This window comes from Pleurodeles waltl, chromosome 11 (assembly GCF_031143425.1).
Source record: "Pleurodeles waltl isolate 20211129_DDA chromosome 11, aPleWal1.hap1.20221129, whole genome shotgun sequence".
Taxonomy (NCBI): Eukaryota; Metazoa; Chordata; class Amphibia; order Caudata; family Salamandridae; genus Pleurodeles; species Pleurodeles waltl.
This window is the reverse complement of record NC_090450.1, coordinates 364,072,635-364,093,595: the sequence shown is the minus strand read 5'-3', so window position 1 is coordinate 364,093,595 and position 20,961 is coordinate 364,072,635. Positions and strand designations below refer to the sequence as shown.

At 51.3% G+C, this 20,961-nt stretch overlaps 1 protein-coding gene across 3 annotated transcripts in view; it reads right to left on the bottom strand.

The window, feature by feature from the left end:
* KIF1A (kinesin family member 1A) overlaps positions 1 to 20,961 on the bottom strand; it is a 3,950,406-nt gene that overhangs the window by 709,942 nt on the left and 3,219,503 nt on the right. For all 3 annotated transcript variants that reach the window (XM_069213666.1, XM_069213667.1, XM_069213668.1), the window contains one exon: positions 15,286 to 15,407. In XM_069213666.1, the coding sequence (XP_069069767.1) occupies positions 15,286 to 15,407 (122 nt within the window). The remainder of the gene's footprint in view (positions 1 to 15,285; positions 15,408 to 20,961) is intronic.

Below are 20,961 nucleotides of genomic sequence, written 5' to 3'. Positions count from 1 at the left end.
CAAAGGTTGGTGAATCAAGCCCTTACTGGCTTGGAGTCCTTTAGTGCAGCATATCTAGGTGGTATTGCTGTCTCAAGCTCAAGCTGGCAGGATCACCTGATCCACCTGGAGAAGGCTTTGCAGGCCTTGCAATCAGCAGGCCTCTCTATTAAAGCATCTAAGTGCCAAATAGGGCAGGACACAGTTGTATACTTAGGACACCTTGTAGGTGGAGGCCAAGTGCAACCTTTACAACCCAGGATCCAGACAATTCTGGACTGGGAAGCTCCAAAAACCCAGAGTCAAGTCAGGGCATTCCTTGGCTTGCCTGGTTATTACAGGAGGTTTGTAAGCATGTACGGACCCATTGTGACTTCCCTCACAGAACTGACCTCAAAGAAGATGCCCAAAAAGGTAAACTGGACTCTTGACTGTCAAAAGGCCTTTGACACACTTAAAGAAACAATGTGCTCAGCATCAGTTCTCAAGGCTTCAGATTAATCTAGGCAATTCATTGTGCAGATAGATGCCTCTGAACATGGGATAGGAGCAGTCCTATCCCAAACCAATGATGATGGTCTTGACCAGCTTGTTGCTTTCATTAGTTGGAGGTTACTCCCCAGGGAGCAGCGTTGGAGTGCCGTTGAGAGGGATGCCTTTGCTGTGGTTTGGTCCCTGAAAAAGCTGAGACCATACTTATTTGGTACTCACTTTACAGTTCAAACTGACTACAGACCTCTCAGATGGCTACTGCAAATGAAAGATGAGAACCCTAAACTTTTGAGGTGGTCCATATCCTTACAGGGAATGGACTTTTTAGTGGAACACAGACCTGGGACTACCCACGCCAATGCACATGGCCTATCCAGGTTCTTCAACTTAGATTAAAAAAAGACTCTCTTGGGAAAGGTTAGTCTCATCCTCTTTCGTTTTGGGGGGGAGTTGGGTAGGAAAGTGCCACTGTTGGCATGGTTACCCCCCACTTTTTGCCTAGTGTTGATGCCAACTTTGATTGAAAGTGTGCTAGGACCCTGCTAACCAGGCCCCAGCACCAGTGTTCTTTTCTAAAATCTGTACCTTTTTTCCACAATTGGCACACCCATGGCACACAATTAAGTCCCTTGTAAAAGGTACCCCTGGTACCAAGGGCCCTGTGGCCAGGGAAGGCCCCAAGGGGTGGCAGCATGTATTATAACACTCTGGGGGAACCCTCACTAAGCACATGCACACTGCCCTTGCAGCTTGTGTGTGCTGGTGGGGAGAAAAAGGCAAAGTTGACATGGCAGCCCTCTCAGGGTGCCATTCCCACAAACCATTGCCTGTGGCATAGGTAAGACACCCCTCTAGCAGGCCTTAGAGCCCTAAGACAAGGTGCACTATACCACAGGTGAGGGCATAGCTGCATGAGCAAAATGCCCCTACAGTGTCTACGTCCATTCTTAGTGTAAGTGCAGTGTAGCCATATTGAGTATATGGTCTGGAAGTTTGTCATTACCAACTCCACAGCTCCATAATGGCTTCACTAAATACTTGGAAGTTTGATATCAAACTTCTCAGCACAATAAACCCCCAATGATGCCAGTGTGGGATTTATTGAGAAGTGCACCCAGAGGGCATCTTAGAGATGCCCCCTGTATGTTAGCCAAACTGCTAGTGCAGGACTGACTGGTCTGTGCCAGCCTACCACTTTCAGACAAGTTTCTGACCACATGGGGTGAGAACCTTTCTCCTCTCTGTGGTTAGGAACAAAGCATGTCCTGGGTGGAGGTGCTTCACACCTCCCCCCTGCAGGAACTGTAACACCTGGTGGTGAGTCTCAAAGGCTCAAGACTCTGATGACTGATCCCCAGGGCGCTCCAGCTAATGGAGTTCCCCACCCCCCAGACAAAGACCCACTTTTGGCAGCAAGTCTGGCGGGAAAATTAGGGAAAAGTTGTGACCACCCCAGCCAGGACCATCCCTAAGGTGTCCAGAGCTCAGGTGACCTCCTCCATGCAGAATCCTCCATCTTGGTTTGGAGGACAGGGACAAATAGGATTAGTTTTGTGCCCCCCTCCCCAAAGGGAGTGGGCACAAGGAGGGTGTAGCCACCCTCAGGGACAGCAGCCATTGGCTACTGCCCTCTGACCCCTAAAACGCCCCAAAATCTAGGATTTAAGGGCCTCCCTGAACCCAGCCCACCAGATTCCTGGCGACCTGACAAGAAAGAAGAAGGACTGCTAAGCTGAACCCCCAGCAGAGAAAAAGGAAGACGACAACTGATTTGGCCCCAGTGCTACAGGCCTGTCTCCTGCTTAAAAAAACCTGCAAAAAAACAGCGACACATCCAGCAGGACCAGCGACCTCTGCCAAGCGCCAGAGGACTGCCCTACACCCAAAAGGACCAAGAACTCCCATGGACAGCGACCCTGTCCAAACAAGAAGCAACCAAGGACTCCAGCCTCACTCCAAAGGCGTGAGTCCTGACCACTCTGCATCTGACGCCCACAGCCCATGTCCAGGTGGCCCAACCAGTTAGAGAGGATCCCCAGGCGATTCTGAGCAAGTATCCATCCTGGGTTGACCTCTCCACCCCTCCACGACGACGCTTGCAGAGTGAATCCCGTGGACCCCCCTGACTGCAAAAGCTCCGGACGAAGATATCCGATGCCTAAAGACACCCTGCACCCGCAGCCCCCAGGCCTTGGAGAACCCGACTTCTGGCACAGCTCCAGTCAGCAGGTGGCCCTCCTCCCTGTCCAGCCTGTGATTTGCCCGAGACGACCTCTTGGACCTCGCCTTAAGCCTCTGAGTGGCCCCTGGGGGTCCACTCATAGAGAATCATTGGAGATCCGGCATTGTGTTTGGACCCTGCACCCGGCCGTCCCAGCGCCTCTGAGGGTGCATGTTTGGTGCCTACTTGTGCCCCCCCCCAGTGCTCCTCTAAACTCCCCAGGTCTGCCCTCCGAAGACCCAGGTTCTTACTTGCCTGCAGATCTGAAACCGAGTGTCCCCAGTCTACCTAGGAGCCCATGTTAATTTTGCCTATACTTTGACCTCTGCACCCGACTGGCCATGTGTTGCTGGTGGTGGGTGTTTGGAGTTAACCTGAACCCCAACCTGTGGACTTCCTAATTCCTGGAGACTGGAACTGTAAGTGTTGTACTTACCTGCAAATTGAACCACTCTTCCCTGCAGGAACTGTTTCTGAAAATTGCCAATATTTCAAAACTGTATAACTTATTGATTTCAAACAAAGTGCTATTGATACATATGTGAAATACGATACTATTGAACTACTCACCTGTAACTTGAATCTTGTGTTTCTAAAAATAAATTAAGAAAATATATTTTTGCTATATAAAAACCATTGGTCTGGAGTTCAGTCATTGAGTGTGTGCTTCTTGTGTTGTCTGTGCATGTACACCAAATGCTTTGCATTACCGTCTGATAAGCCTAACTGCTCGACCTCACTACCACAAAAGAGATCCTTAGTATTATCTACTTTAGCCTCTGTTAAGCCTCTGGGGAACCCCTGGACTTTGTGCACACTATGGTGCTCATTACAACCCTGGCGGACGGTGTTAAAGCGGCGGTAAGAGCGCCAACAGGCCGGCGGTAAAAAAAATGGAATTACGACCGTGGCGGAAACCGCCAACAAAGACAGCCACTTTAACACTCCGACCGCCACAGCGGTACAAACAAACAGCTTGGCGGTCACCGGCAACAGACAGGCGGAGGACAATGTACCACCCACAGTATCACAACAGGCCAATCCGCCCCCTTTTCCAGGGTGGATTCACCGCGGAGAAAAAACACGGCAGAAACAGGACTTCGAAGGGAAAATGCTCACCTCTACACACCCCACAAGGAATCAGGACGCCATGGAACCAGAGCTGCAGATCCCGCCAGCCCTTATCTTCTTGCTCCTCTACCAGGAGCACGAACGCCGGCGGCAAAGACCACGGTGAGTACTGCACCTACGACACAGGGGAGAGGGGAGGGAAAAAACAGGGACACGCAACACGCAACACCCCCACCCTCACCCACCACAACACACACACTAATACAGCATGATACATTACAGTTACACCCCCCAACCCCCCCCGGAAGAATGCAAAGACCAAAGGAAATGAGTGTAACCATTGTAATATATTAAAATCCAGTACGCAAAAATATATATACACACCATAAACAAATATATACATCAACAATAGTAGTCCAGGTAGTGCTCCATTGAAGTCTGTGGAACACTGGGCCCACACGGTATGGGCGAGGCCCACACAAGATCCCCGACCATGACGGAGAGAACACTGCAGGGGCATCAGATACCAATAAAACAGGCACCTCAGTGGGAGGGAAAGGGGGGGGCACCTCAGCCGGTTGAGTGCACTACGCCAAATCCACGAGGGGGCCACATGCCCACTGTTCCATCCTGGGGAGTGCAAAGCCACAGTCTCTCAAGTCTTTACAGTGGGTGGTTTGCCCACCGTTCCATCCTGGGGAGTGCAAAGCCACAGTCTCTCAAGTCTTTACAGTGGGTGGGTTGCCCACTGGGCAATCCTGGGGAGTGCAAAGCCACAGTCTCTCAAGTCTCTACAGTGGGTGGGTTGCCCACTGTTTCATCAGGGGGAGTGCAAAGCCAGTCTCTCAAGTCTCTACAGTGGGTGGGTTGCCCACTGTTCCATCCTGGGGGGTGCAAAGCCACAGTCTCTCAAGTCTATACAGTGGGTGGGTTGCCCACTGGGCAATCCTGGGGAGTGCAAAGCCACAGTCTCTCAAGTCTCTACAGTGGGTGGGTTGCCCACTGTTTCATCAGGGGGAGTGCAAAGCCAGTCTCTCAAGTCTCTACAGTGGGTGGGTTGCCCACTGTTCCATCCTGGGGGGTGCAAAGCCACAGTCTCTCAAGTCTATACAGTGGGTGGGTTGCCCACTGTGCAATCCTGGGGAGTGCAAAGCCACAGTCTCTCAAGTGGATAACAGTCTCCACTGGTTCTGGAGGGGGCCTTGTGCCCAGAGTGCTTCATCCTGCCAAGGACTGAGGTAGTGGATGTCAATCTCCACTGGTTCTGGAGGGGGCATGGTGCCAAGAGTGCTTCATCCTGCCATGGACAGAGGTAGTGGATGTATCTCTCCACTGGTTCTGGAGGGGGCCTGGTGCCCAGAGGGCTTCATCCTGCCAAGGACAGAGGTAGTGGATGTATCTCTCCACTGGTTCTGGAGGGGGCATGGTGCCCAGAGTGCTTCATCCTGCTCGTGGTGGCCTCAGTAGCGTCAGAGCTTTTGGCGCTCATGGGCCTGTGGTGCTTGAGGCTGCGGTGCCCTGTTCAGCGGTGCTTGTGGCGGCGGTGCCCTGTTCAGCGGTGCTTGAGGTGGCGGTGCCCTGTTCAGCGGTGCTTGAGGTGGCGGTGTCCTGTTCAGCGGTGCTTGAGGTGGCGGTGCCCTGTTCAGCGGTGCTTGAGGCAGTGGGCTCCTTTGCAGTGACTCAGCTGCTGGCGGTCCTCTCTAGCCCAGCGGGCTTGCCCTGGTGGTCCTCTCTAGCCCAGCGGGGCATGTGCTGGCGGTCCTCTCTAGCCCATCGGGGCTTGTGCTGGCAGTCCTCTGTAGCCCAGCGGGGCTTGTGCTGGCGGTCCTCTATAGCCCAGCGGGGCTTGTGCTGGCTGTGGCCTCCTGGGCAGCGGGGATGATGGCGGTGGCATCTTGGGAAGCGGGGATGATGGCGGTGGCCTCCTGGGCAGCGGGGATGATGGCGGTGGCCTCTTGGGCAGCAGGGCAGGTACTGGCTGTGGCCTCCTGGGCAGCGGGGATGATGCCGGTGACCTCTTGGGCAGCAGGGCAGGTACTGGCGGTGGCCTCCTGGGCAGCGGGGATGATGGCGGTGACCTCTTGGGCAGCAGGGCAGGTGCTGGCGGTGGCCTCCTGGGCAGCGGGGATGATGCCGGTGGCCTCCTGGGCAGCGGGGATGATGGCGGTCTTCTACACCGTGCTGCTCTTCCCAGACTTGCTGGGTTTCTTGTGGCCCTTCCCCACCTTGGAAGGTGTCGCAGGTGACTCCACACTCTCACCGGGACCCCTGGGAGCGGCTTTGGTGGCTGGAGTCTTCCCCCTCTCCTGCCAGGCACTGGCCAACTTTTGGTGCTTGACAGGTGGGGGACTGTCCGTGCTGTGGCTCCGTGCCACACTGGCTGCCCTGGTGGCCGGTGCACTCCAGATTCCGGTGACTACAGTCACCACTGGTCCCGGAGATGTTGTGGCTAAGGTGCTAGGTTGGGACCTGGAGAGTCGGGCCCTATGAGGCGGACGGGGTGGGGGAGGTGTGGGAAAGAGGTCAAGGTTGGACAGGAAAGGTTTTTTGGAGACACTGGGACGGGTAGCTGGAGGGGGTTTGGGAGTGGAGGAAGAGGTTATGGTTGTAGAAGGTGTTCGTTTGGTGACTTTGGGTGAAGGTGCATGTGCTGGAGGCTGTCGTGAGGTGGATGGCTGTTGGGTGGGGGTGTGCCTGCATTTGTGTATCTTGGGAGGTGGCGTCACAGACACACTGGGAGAGGACACAGGGGATGTGTGAATGGTAGTGGGGCTGGTGACTGCACGTGAGCGGGGTGTGGTGGTGTGTGTGCTGGTGATGGCAGTAGTGGTTGTAGATTTAGTGCATGCAGGTGTGTGTGCAGACGAGACTGGGAAGGAGGAGGGAGACGAGGAGGAGGGGGACACAGTGGAGGCAGTGGATGTTGGTATGTCTGCATGTGTGTGATGCTTGCGTGAGTGCCTGTGGGATGTGTGGTGCTTATGTTTGCCTGAGCTTCCGTTGTGTGTTGACGTGTGTGCATGCTGGTCCGAAGGTGTGCTTGGGATAGGCTGGGGTAGAGGGGATTGGGTCTGGGTGGAGGAAGTTGGAGGGGGGAGGCTAGAGACAGGCACAATGGCTGCCATCAGTGCTGAGGCCAGAGTCTGAAAAGCTCGCTGAAGGGCCACCTGAACAGAATGAATGCCCTCCAGGAATACATTTGTTTGTTGCAATTGCCTTTCGACACCCTGGATGAAATTCAAAATGGTAGACTTCCCAACAGTGAGGGACCTGAGGAGGTCAATGGCCTCCTCACTGAGGGCAGCAGGGGGGACTGGGGCAGGGGCTGAGGTGCCTGGGGCAAAGGTGATGCCCACCCTCCTGGGTGAGCGGGCACGGGGCAAAGGCTGAGGGGCTGCTGGGAGGGCGTTGCTGGTAGGGGGGGTGGCGGCTGTACCTGTAGATGCGGGGAGCACAGATGTTGCCGACACCACAAGGGAGCTCCCATCAGAGGACGAGTCCGTGTCACTGGTGTAGGCTCCTGTCCCTGCCGTGGAGCTCCCCTCGCCCTCCGTCCCACTGGTGAAATCAGACTCCGTAGTGTCACCCTCCAGGGCCATGTGGGATGCAGCTCCCTCCTGCTCCGGTGCCACTGCTCCTCCGCCTGATGATGCTAATGCACATAAGAACAGGGAGACCACAAAAAGGGGGGGGGCGACAGAAGAAAGACATGTTGAGTGCATGCATTACCACTACCGTTGGCGGACACGACAGACACAGAAGCCCCCTGCACTACGCTGCGCTCTTGGGCTCCACTGTTCAATCCCTGGGACATGGCCTATAAGGCTATGGACGACATCTGCACACATGGATGACACAGGGCATGACTAGGTGTACTCTACAGAGGTGGGGTGGGGTGCCACATGGCCTGCCTTATGGAGGGACCTTGCCTACTAAACTCGCCCTGGCCTAGGGAAACCCACAGCCCACCTCCCCCAGCCAGACACCTCCACTGCGCGCAAAATCAGCAGGATGAGAGTGTACTCACCCCCTTTTGGCTGCTGTTATGCCCCAATCGCCCATCCAACTCCGGGTACGCCACCACCAGGATCCTGAACATCAGGGGGGTCATGGTGCGACGGGCTCCCCTCCCACGTTGGGAGGCCATCCCCAGCTGAGCCTCCGCCGCCTTCTTGCTCTAGCGGCGAATGTCTTCCCATCTCTTACGGCAGTGGGTGCTCCGTCTGTGGTAGACCCCCAGGGTCCGGACGTCCTTGGCGATGGCACGCCAAATATCTTTTTTCTGGTGGGCGCTGACCTACATGAATTGTACAGGGGGAAGATAAATTTTGTTACCAACTGCACCGTCACAGTCATTGGCCCCCATCCCTACCCTTGCCATGTGGCACATGCATTCATCGTCGTTTCATGCACACCTCAATCTCCCTCCCCCCATCTTTCATCCACCCCACTCCACACGGGCATAGCCCATACAGCATGCTCCCAGTGTACTTACCTGTTTGTCTGGAGGACCGTAGAGTAGCGTGTACTGCGGGAGGACCCCATCCACGAGTTTCTCCAACTCCTCTGATGTGAAGGCAGGGGCCCTTTACCCAGACACTCGAGCCATTGTCTCTTCCAGACCGAGGTCACAGCAGCACTTGCAGTGTATGTCCTCTCCTGTCAAAGATCAGGTATTGAGTGATTGAATAGATAGAAGATGGCGGTCAAGTCCGCAGCGGTGCGTACCGTCACCGCCGACATACATCGTCATTGGCTCCTGGGACCCATAGGGTCCAATGTTAACCAATGCAGCTTTGCGCCGCGGTCTTTGACCACCTACCGCGACAGTGTACAACGCCAGCGCAGTTACCTCACATCCCATTGTCCCACTTTAGAGGTCAGGCAGCCGCCATTTCAGGGGCCCACATGGCTTAATTTTTAACTGCGTCACACATACCTAGGCCTAGCCTCAACACACATACAGGCCACTTTTCAGATTATGATTTGTGTTCTGTGTAAGCTATGGGTACGTACCTCTGAGTTTGTTGACTCTGTGCTCGCTGTTGTCCTTCATAGGCACTGTCCGCTGGGACATGTGAGGAGATGGCGGCATCCTCCGGTGTACAGACCGCTGGTGGACCTGTCAACAATGGAGGAAAGACATGTGATCATCACCTACAGGCTTGACCGTGCCACAATCCAGGAACAGTGTACCTAGCTGGAGCCACCCCTGATGTCAGCAGTCCGCCATCCCACAGGAATTCCCCCTCAAGTGCAGGTGCTGTCAGTACTCCATTTCCTTGCAAGTGGGTAATTTCGAACAACAGTGGCCATAGCATCAGGGATGTCCCAGCCTATGTTTTCCAACGTGTTGTCCACAGTGTTGTCTGCCCTGCTGAAACACATGCAGAGCTACATCGTTTTCCCTCAGGTGGAGGATTTGCCTACAGTGAAAGGTGATTTCTATGCCCTGGGACATATCCCCAACATCATAGGTGCCATTGATGGGACACATGTGGCTTTGGTACCCCCCGCAGGAGTGAACAGGTGTACAGAAACTGGAAGAGTTATCATTCCATGAATTTGCAGATGGTGTGTTTGACAGACCAGTACATCTCCCATGTGAATGCCAAGTTCCCTGGCTCAGTGCATGACGCCTACATCCTGCGGAATAGCAGCATCCCTTATGTGATGGGTCAACTCCAGAGGCACCGTGTGTGGCTATTAGGTGAGCACCTGGAAGCAAGACAGTGGGAATAGTTGTCTGGGGATATCCCTACAGGTTAGTGTGTGTCTAACAGTTGTCCCTCGCCATTTGCAGGTGACTCTTGTTACCCTAACCTGTCATGGCTACTGACCCCAGTGAGGAATCCCAGGACAAGGGCAGAGGAGCGATACAATGAGGCCCATGGGCGAACTCGGCGGATTATAGAACAGACCTTCTGCCTCCTGAAGGCCAGGTTCAGGTGCCCCCATCTGACAGGTGGATCCCTATTCTACTCACCAAAGAAGGTGTGCCAGATCATCGTGCCTTGCTGTATGCTTCACAACTTAGCTTTGCGACGACAGGTGCCTTTTCTGCAGGAGGATTGTCCAGATGGCAGTGTTGTTGCAGCTGTGGAGCCTGTGCACAGGGAAGACGAGGAAGCAGAAGAAGAGGACATCAACAACAGGAACACGGTTATCCAGCAATATTTCCAGTGAGACACAGGTAAGAGTATAGACCTGTCTACTACATGTACTTTAACACTACTACCTCTCTACTGTCTGTCGTTTTCAGCCAGTGTATGGTCACTGAGTTGTTACTTTCCCTTACGATTTCACAGATGTGGGTCCCACAGTGTGACATCTGCTTTGTTTGCTCATGGACTAGAGCTGTGTGACATAGGTATGTTGACATTACAATTGAAAGAGCATTTTGTCACTGTAATTGCTAATACACAATTTCGAAATCACAGACTGACTCCAGATTGTTTTGTGCTTCAAGGGTGTTTATTTAAGTGCTCAATATTGGAGGGGGTTGTGAAATGGTGAGGGTTTTATGGTGGAGGAATGTCCATGGCAGAGTCCAGTGTATTAGTCTCACACGTGCATTGCCCAAATGGGCATAGGAAGTGGAGCTGGGGCAGTTTGAGGAAGGACAGGGTGACAAAGTGGGACAGAAAGATGACATTGTGGGCGGTCTCATTTCTTGGCGGAGTCTTGGCATCGTTCTCTGTCTTTGTCCTGGATCTCAGGGACCGTTTGCGGGGTGGTTCTCCCTCTGCAGGGGGTGGGGTGCTCGTGTGGTGGTCCTGTGGCGGGGCGTCCTGTCCACTAGCGCCGGCAGAGGTGGTGGGCAGTTCATTGTCCATGCTAGTGTCAGGGGCCCCTTGTTGTGCCACAGTGTCCCTCCTGGTGCTGAGTACTTCCTTCAGCACCCCTACGATGGTGCCCGGGGTGGAATTGATGGTTCTGAGTTCCTCCCTGAAGCCCAAATACTGTTCCTCCTGCAGGCGCTGGGTCTCCTGAAACTTGGCCAGTACCGTTGCCATCGTCTCCTGGGAGTGGTGGTAGGCTCCCATGATGGAGGAGAGGGCCTCGTGGAGAGTGGGTTCCCTTGGCCTGTCCTCCCCCTGTCGCACAGCAGCCCTCCCAGTTCCCCTGTGTTACTGGGCCTCCGTCCCCTGGACCGTGTGCCCACTACCACTGCCCCCAGGTCCCTACTGTTGTTGGGGTGGTGGGTTAGCCTGGGTTCCCTGTAGTGGTGGACACACTGCTGCTTGGCGTGTCCTGGTGACAGAGGTATGGGCCCGCTGGGTGGATGCTGTGCTGGTGTTTCCAGAGGGAGGAAGCTCTGTAGTGGCCTGTGACTGTGTGAGGGGTACCGACTGTCCAGAGGTCCCCGATGGGCCGGTCTGGTCATCTAGATCCAGTTGGACAGAGGTGCTGTCATCACTGTGGGCCTCTTCTGTTGGTGGTGTGGACATGTGTGGAACCTCCTGTCCGGTGACGTTGGGTAGGGGTCCTGCAGGGGTATAAAATGATGTTTATTACATCTGTGTGTGGCATGGGGTGCAATGGGTGGGTGACTGTGTACCCCAGTGCTTGCATTCCTGTGTGGGACCTTGTGTGATGGTGGTTTAGGGGGTGTATGGGTATGTGCAGTGGCCATGCTTTGGTGTTGGTTGTCCATGCTTTGTTGTTGCATGCAGGGCTTGTTGTTGGGATGGGTGGTTTGTGGGGGAGGAGGTGGGGGTCCGCCACCAGTCCGCTGAACCGCAAGGTGGTGTCTTGAGACCACGGAACGCACCTTCCCCCGTAGGTCGTTCCACCTCTTCCTGATGTCATCCCGATTTCTTGGGTGCTGTCCCACAGGGTTGACCCTGTCCACTATTCTTCGCCATAGCTCCATCTTCCTAGCTATGGAGGTGTGCTGCACCTGTGATCCGAATAGTTGGGGCTGTACCCGGACGATTTCCTCCACCATGACCCTGAGCCCCTCCTCAGAGAACCTGGGGTGTCTTTGCCGTGCCATGGGGTGGTGTGGGTGATGTGTGGGGTGGTGTGTGTGGTGATAAGTGTGCTGATATGTAGTGGTGTGTTGTGTGAGGTGCGTGGAAGTTCTGCTGGTTATGGTATTTTGTGCCTGTGGATGCTTGGCAGTAGTTTGTAGTGTCTCTCTGGCCTTCTCTCAGTACTGTTGTCGTAGGGATTTGTGGGTGATGTGGGTGTGTGTTTTATATTGTATTGGGTGTGTTGGAGTGGTATGTGTATGTGTATCAGGTGTGTGTATTTGGAATTGTCCAATGTGGCTGTGTTTTGTACATGTGTGTATATTTTGAGCAAGGCTGTGTGGACCGCCAATAGAATACCGCGGTTGAAAGACCGCCACGTGGATTCGTGTGTCGTGATAGTGTCGGCGTATTTCTGTTGGCGTGACAGTGGAGGATTTGTTTTCGCCAGTTTATCACTGACCTTTGGTGTGGCGGACTTGTTTGGGTGTCTGAATTTTGGTGGATTCAGTGCTGTGGATCATAATAGCTATGGCGGATTTCTGCGGCTGCGGCTGTGTTTTGGCGGTCTTCTGCACGGCGGTAAGTGGTTTTTAACCGCCAGTGTTGTAATGACCGCCTATATCTCATTTTGATATAATATATACAGAGCCAGCTTCCTACAATCATTTATTATGCTATCACCAGCATTTCCACATGCAGCACACACACTCCGTCTGGTGCACACTGTTGAGTACTACAATCTCTGCACTTCACCAGAGTGCTATTTAAAAGCACACCCCACCAGCACACAAAAATTGACCATGTGCGCTGTAGGAAGGTAGCCTCTTTCTAGCCTTGTTACCCCCACTTTTGGCCTGTTTGTGAGCATATGTCAGGGTGTTTTTACTGTCTCACAGGGATCCTGCTAGCCAGGGCCCCAGTGCTCATAGTGGAAACCCTAGGTTGTCAGTGTGTTTGATATGTTTCACTGGGATCCTGCTAGCCAGGACCCCAGTGCTCATACGTTTGTGGCCTGTATGTTTTCCCTGTGTGGTGCCTAACTGTATCACTGAGGCTCTGCTAACCAGAACCTCAGTGTTTATTCTCTCTCTGCTTTTAAAATTGTCACTGCAGGCTGCAGTGACAATTTTAAAAGCAGAGAGAGCATCAGTGATACAGTTAGGCACCACACAGGGAACAAATATAGGCCACAAACAATGAGCGCTATGGCCCTGGCTAGCAGCATCCCAGTGACACAGGAAAAACAAACTGACACACAAGTAAAAATGGGGGTAACATGCCAGGCAAGATGGTACTTTCCTACACCGCATTATTTAGTGGGTCTTTTTTCCAGGGGTAAATTTTGACAGGGTTGCCCTGCGGAAATTTGTCGGATGAAAATTCAGTCTGTAAACTCCAACAAACTCATCTTTCCAACACCCATGTGAACAGAGGTTTGCACGAATACTGGAACTGTACTAGTCTTCATATTCAAGACTTTAGTGTTGTTTAAGTTAAGCCGTTTCTTTTCAGCCAGTTACTAATCTGTGAGTAAACTGAGTGAAGCTAGGCAACAATAAACGTAATGTTCCCTGACAATGTAACTATTTGTTGTCCACCACAAATATATGAAATTGAAATCCAAGACCCAAACGTATGTTGGGTAAAGGATGTACATATACACTGATCAAAGCAGGTGAAAAACAACAACAGATGGGACCCCATTTTTGACTTTTTATCACTTCAACAGAATCAGTTTCTTGACTACATGGCGTGGCTACTTTATCTTCCAGAATAAATGCATTACACGCTATTTCCATCCTGATACCTTGCCATCATTTCCAAGCGCTCAAAGAGAATATGGTATGGCAGCAGAGAGGTTCAGTACCATTATGATGGCGGCAGAGAAGTTCCGTACCATTACAATGGCAGCTTTACCCCTGTCCAAAATCTCCAGCTAGAATTTGTTTCCAGGTGATCGTGCAAATGCACTGCTCCATTTCCTCCAAGATTTTAAGTTGGAAGTGACTGATGTAATGGGGCAGTATTGTTTACAGTGCAGGATATACGGCGGTTCAACTGGTGCCATGTATTTTCAAATACCTTATGGGGTTAAAAGAACCTTGCAAAGTTCTTTGAGTGCCAATCATTGTTTAGATGGTAATACAAATGTCAAGATAACTCTGATGATTGAATTTCCTACTGGAGATCTGAGTTTTGTCTAGTGGCAGTTTTGACTCATAAGGTAGCGAAGAGGGTTAATATACCTGCTGCAAAGTACCTGTAACATGCAGATCACAGAATTGTATTGTATATAGATAGCTCAGTGGGTTACTGATTTTGCCACTGAGATCCTACTGCTAGTTGCAGTTCATAGGTTACAATCTTTCTACTATAGTACAGTGAGCTATAACCTGGCATTAAAGAGCTGCATGCAACCTGCAAGGCATAGGTTTGTAACTTATGCTTTCCCTCTGTCCTTTGTGATCCTAAGTTTGCTAAAAAGAGTTTGCTGAGGTAGAAATCAATTCTTATTAGTTAAAGCTAATACCAACCACTTTGTTACGATTTAAATCCTGAGTTTGTGCTTCTCCAGACCAGCACTCTTACAATGTACTGCCCACCATTATGGAAGACATGAGACCTTGTAATCGTCTTTGTTTTATGTAACATTTCCTACACACTTGTATAATTAATTGTCTCTGTATAATGTGTGTGTGTGTGTGATGTAATGTACTCTGATATCCAACAATGGAATATTCATTGCTGTAAAAGAATTTCATTAATGGAGTAAAGGTTAGGGAGGGATAAGGGCACAATTGGAGGTTGGTAGTGAATCTGTGGAAGAAGGGGGGGGCGCCAACAAAGTTTGTTGCACCTGACACCACCAGGCCTAAAGCCATCCTAAAGTCCTAATAGAGTTGGGCTCAACGAGGCCTTTTCTTGCCATGGCAAGAGCAAGCATTCTGAATTACAGAAGGGACAGAGGTGTCTCTAAACAATGTTGCAACAAAATTAGCAAAAACAGGGCATGCGTAGGAAACGGATCCAAAGTCACTTTGCTCAGCCAACAATCGAGCCCTGCAAGAGTTCGCATAGTACATCAGCAGAAACAGGTTGCAGCTTGAACGCACTGATTTTATCAACCACATTTCATCATCTTCAAAGTTGCTAGACCAATCTTTAGTGACTATCAAAGTTTTCTCATTATTTTTCTCGTATCTAGTCAAATTTCTGCCTACTAGAGATATTGGACCCTTCAAGTCTGTTGGTAAGTATTCTAAGCAGATAAATCTGGCTATGGTATGATAACAAGTTTTTTTTTTTTACTCTCCTACTGTCCAGAATGAAAATTCGGTAAGCACGGAGATACAAGCTCCTCTAGCTGATGCCCATTCCATGACCAGAAAACATTTGCGCCTCAACCCTAGTATACAGTTGCCATTGGCTGCATATGCTAAGCTGGCAGTAGTTGGTGCCACTGCTCATTTGAAGTAGGTATCTTTCAGATCTCCTGCACTGCTAAATTATCTTAGTTCCCCCAGCTCTGGGTATTTTACTCACCTGAGCTTTGTGTTGTTGTAGTGCCCTTCTACCAGCGATGGGCAGGTGGAAGAGAGTGTGAGGGTTGCAGTAAGAATGGGAAGCGAAGAGTCTCTCAACAGAGTTACTGACATCTCTGATAGCTGCAATAAAGAACAAATGGTACATATTTTATTAAAAAATATCCTGCTAGATGGGACTGGCAAGATGGTGCTACTGTCAGAGGAATCATTGCTTATGGCGCTCACAATAGATATGATGGTTCATAGAGTAAGAATTGCATTCCTTTTTTGTCAATAGTAAATAGCCACAAATCTGACACACATTTGAAATATGAAATGAGAGGGCACTCATCAGTAGGCAATTAGCAAGTATTTAAAAGAGGTACACTTGACCCATTTGTAGGAGGCTGGCCTGGTTTTAGTGGGTAACTTGGGTACTTACACACCTTACACCAGGTCCGCTTATCCCTTTTTAGTCAATCAATCAATCAATCAGGGATTTATAAAGCGCACTAAGGTCTCAAGGCGCTGGTGGTGGCGGGGGGGGCAGCTACTGGTCAAAAAGCCAAGTCTTGAGATGTTTCCTGAAAGATAGAAGGTCTTGGGTCAGGCGAAGGTGGAGTGGTAGGGAGTTCCAGGTCTTTGCGGCAAGGTGAGAGAATGATCTTCCTCCGGCGGTCGTGCGGCAGATGTGAGAAACGTAGGCGAGGGCGTGGTTGGCAGAGCGAAGGTTGCAGGTGGGGGTGTGAAAGGTGAGTCTGTCGTTGAGGTAGGCGGGACCTGTGTTGTGGAGGGCCTTGTGTGCGTGGATGAGGATTTTGAAGGTGATCCTCTTTGATAATGGTAGTCAGTGTAGGTCTCTGAGGTTAGTGAATGTAGTAGTGTTCTAGCAGCTTAGGCTGATAGAGGTAGCTATAGAGGAGCAGCTTAGCCTGAACTAGGAGACATGCAAAGCTCCTGCAATACCAGTTTATTTGGATGACACAAGGCCAAAAATATCTTAGAGGCAATACTCCTTCTGGGGGTGAGTACTATACACAATATATACTCTAGACACCAAAATAAGGTAAGTAATTAGACATAGGATATTGCAAAAAATAGGAAATGCTACATAATGCAATGGGAGAAAATAGGTCTAGGGGGCAACACAAACCATGTACTAAGAAAGAGGAATGACAATCACTAAGGGGGTCATTCTGACTCCCGCCGGCGGCGGTAACCGCACGCCCGGCGGGAGCCGCCGAATGACCGCACCGCGGTCAACTGACCGCGGCGGCCATTCTGGCCATTCTGGCTTTCCCGCTGGGCTGGCGGGCGACCGCCAGAAGGCCGCCCGCCGGTCCAGCGGCAAAAAGCGCCTTCAACGAGGAAGCCGGCTCCGAATGGAGCCGGCGGAGTTGAAGGCGTGCGACGGGTGCAGTGGCACCCGTCGCGATTTTCAGTGTCTGCTTGGCAGACACTGAAAATCAATGTGGGGCCCTGTTAGGGGGCCCCTGCAGTGCCCATGCCATTGGCATGGGCACTGCAGGGGCCCCCAGGGGCCCCACGACACCCGTTACCGCCATCCTGTTCCCGGCGGTGAAAACCGCCAGGAACAGGAGGGCGGTAAGGGGGTCGGAATCCCCATGGCGGCGCTGCAAGCAGCGCCGCCGTGGAGGATTCCCTGGGGCAGCGGGAAACCGGCGGGACACCGACGGTTTCCCGTTTGTGACCGCGGCTGTACCGCCGCGGTCAGAATGCCCATGGAAGCACCGCCAGCCTGTTGGCGGTGCTTTCGCGGTCGTTGGCCCTGGCGGTCGGTGACCACAAGGGTCAGAATGACCCCCTAAGTCCCCCCTAGACAAGTGTTGTGTGTAGAGAATCGCTGGGAGAGTAAGAATACAGTAAAGCTAAGTAAATAACCCCATCCCAGAGCCCAGAAAAGCAGGAGTAAAATACTGCAAGTTTCCTTAGGACACACTACAAGTTGTGATTAGAGTTATTGCAAGAACCAAGCAAGACTGCAAACAACAAGTGGTGGATTCCCGGACCTGAAGACCTGCAAAGGAAGGCGACCAAGTCCATAAGTCGAAAGAAGTTCCAGGAAGGACAGGAGCCCCTGCCAACCCAGAAGAGGGTGCAAAAGAAGAGTCCCCAGTTGGATGAAGACTGCAGAAATGCACCCAAGGAAGATGTCAGCGGGTTCCTGCATGATGCACTGGATGTCCCACGAAGAGAAGTTGGATGCAGGCGAGTTTTCTCGGTGGATTCCTCCAACAAGCCTTGGTTCCGGCAAGGTCGCGTTTTGTGTCAAAGTGGCGCTATCTGGACCCACAAGGGACCTGGGGGCCTCAACTCCGTGTGAGGAGGAAGAGGGGCTCTCAACACTTTAGAGAGCCCTCAGAACACCAGATATCACCCACAGGAGTCCCAAGACACGGGGCAAATGAGGTGCAAAATGTGGTTGGTGCAGCACTACAAAGGAAGGTCCCACACCGCTGGAGATCAACTCAGTGAGTTGAGCTTCAGAGGATAGAGTACTGGGGACCTGGGCAAGGCTGTGCATGAAGGAATTTTGCAAATAGTGCACAGAGGGCTCAGGAGGTGAAGAAGACGCGGTGCACAGGGGTACTGTCATTCTCAGGGAAGGCAAAGTCTTACCTCTTCCAAATTGGAACAGCAGGACCTCAGGACAGTCCTTGTCGAAGAAGTCCACCCTCTGTGTTCCAAGGAGCATGCTCGTCGCCAGGAGATGAGTCCAAGAGAACCGGTCTTCGACGTAGAAGGTGCCTGCTTGAGCAGGGGAGTGACTCTGTCACCCCAAGGGAGATTTATTCGGTCCTTCTGATCCAGGGTGAAGACAGGGAGTCCCCAGAGCGTGCACTCTGTAGAAACTGTTGCAGTTGCTGGGTGGAGCTGAAGTTGCAGAGGAAAAGTAGCCCTTCTGGATACTTTGTTCTGTTAGAGTGGTTCCTGGAGCAGTCTGCGGTTGATCCGAGGTCAGAGGATGAAGTAGTAGTTGCAGAGGATTTCTGCTGGAAACTTGCAATTAGAATCTAAAGAGAACCCACAGGAGAGACCCTAAATAACCCTGGGAGGGGGATTGGCTACCTTATCAGGTACGGACCTATCAGGAGGGGTCTCTGACGTCACCTGCTGGCACTGGCCACTCAGAGGCCTCCAGAGTGTCCCCACACCTTGCAATGCAAGATGGCTGAAGTCTGGGACACACTGGAGGAGCTCTAGGCACCACCCTAGGGTGGTGATAGACAGGGGAATGGTCATTCCTCTTTCGTTTGTCCAGTTTCGTGCCAGAGCAGGGACAAGGGGTCCCTGAACTGGTGTAGACTGGCTTATGCAAGGACGGCACCATCTGTGCCCTTCAAAGCATTTCCAGAGGCTGGGGGAGGCTACCCCTCCCCAGCCTTTAACACCTATTTCCAAAGGGAGAGGGTGTAACGCCCTGCTCCCAAAGGAAATGCTTTGTTTTGCCTTCCTGGGACTGAGCTGCTCAGACCCCAGGGGAGCAGAACCCAGTCTGTGAGGCGGCAGCAGCTGTAGCTGCATTGCAAGCCTCAGAGAGCTGGTTGGGCAGTACTGGGGTCCATGGTGGAGCACCCAGGATGCATGGAATTGGCTCCCCAATACCAGATTTGGAATGGGGGGACAATACCATGATCTTAGACACCTTACATGACCATATTCGGAGTTACCATTGTGAAGCTACATATAGGTATTGATCTATATTTAGTGCACACATGTAATGGCGTCCTGCACTGACAAAGTTCCGGGAATTGGCCCTGAACTATGTGGGGGCACCTTTGCTAGTGTAAGGGTGCCCTCACACTTAGTAACTTTGCACCTAGCCTTCATTAAATGAAGGTTAGACATATAGGTGACTTATAAGTTACTTAAGTGCAGTGAAAATGGCTGTGAAATAATGAGTGCACTATTTCACGCAGTCTGCGATGGCAGTCCTGTAAAAGGGTTTGTCTGAGCTTCTTATGGGTGGTAAAAAAAAATGCTGCAGCCCATAAGGATCTCTTGGAACCCCACTACCCTGGGAACCTAGGTACCATATACTAGGGACTTATAAGGGGGGTCCAGTGTGCCAATTGAAATTGGTAAATTAAGTCACTAGTCTATAGTGACAAATTTAAAAGCAGAGAGAGCATAAGCACTGAGGCTCTGATTAGCAGAGCCTCAATGACACAGTTAAGCACTTTACAGATACACACATTAGGCCATAAACTATGAGCACTTGGATCCAGCAGGATCCCAGTGAGACAGGCAAAAACATACTGACATACAGATAAAAATGAGGGTAACATGCCAAGAAAGACTGTACTTTCCTATACCATTCTATAACCACATTCAAAACATCTCTTTAAAAAAAAACTGAGATCTCACTTTAAAGAAAAATTACTAATAAACAAGATACTTACCCTATGTAACACCTTATCTGGTATGGACTCTATCTAGTTGCAGATTGCATACCTTAGAGTTATCCCCAGGTGTCAAACTGGATCCAGGATTTTTTTGTGACCAGTACTCTGGCACACCAATAGGTGGCGTCGTTCGGCTCCACATGGCATTGTCATCTGCACTGGAAGTGACATTCGCAGTGCCTATACAGGTGCCACCCCAGCATGCTGATGTGAGTTTCTTTTAGCTACTGCCCATGCCAGGAGCGCAGAGCCACAAAGCACACTGACCACTAGTGTTGAAAACTAGGGGCCTAAAAGGAAATTAGCCTTGCCCCTAGAAATCTGTTTGCAGTGCGGGGAGGATGGGTGGACTGGTAAGGAATCTGCGGCTAGACAAAGTCTCTATCAGATAAGGTGTTACCGAAGCTAAGGAAATTGTTCCTGTGATAGACTTCTAGCTGCAGATTCCTTACCTTAAAATAGATACCCAAGCAATACCTTCCCGGAGGAGGGTCTGCAGAATACATTCACACTAGAAAGTCCTGCAGAACTGAAAGGGCAAAAATCCCATCTCAGTGGACCTGACTGTGCAGGCAGTATTGTTTGGTGAACATGTGCAGGGAAGCCTGCATTGCTGCCTGGCATATGTCCAGGATGGGAACTCTGCATTTTCATGCAGTGGTTGTAACCTTAGCTCTGGTGGAATAAGCAGGCACACCCTAAGGGGTTGTTTCTTAGCAAGTGAGTAGCAGATTTTAATGCAGAGCAAGATCCATCAGGAGATGGTCTGCTTCTGCACAGCCTTCCCCTTCTTGACTCCATCATACCCCACGAAGAGTTGATTGTCGACCCGGAAATCTTTCTTGAGCTCAAGATAGAACGACAATGCTCCTTTTGGATCCAGACAATGGAGTTGATCCTCCTCCGCCTTTCTTTAGAGGGATGTGGTGAAGTATAAAAGGTAGGCAGGGTGATGAATTGGCCTACATGAAGAGGAGTGACAACATTTGGCAGAAAAAAAGCTTAAGTGCGAATAACCAGCTTGTCTGAGAGGATGGTTAGCTAAGGAGGCTTAGATGACAAGCTCTGGAGCTTACTTACCCTCCAAGCAGATGTTATTGCCGCTAGGAAGGCCGTCTTGATGGTAATGAGCCTGAGAGGGCAATTATGTAGCAACTCAAAGCGGGAGCACACATCAGAAATGTAAGTACGTGATTGAGGTCCGACTGAGGCATGATAAAGGGTGAAGGTGGAATATATGTTGGAGACCTTTCAAAAATCTATTTACA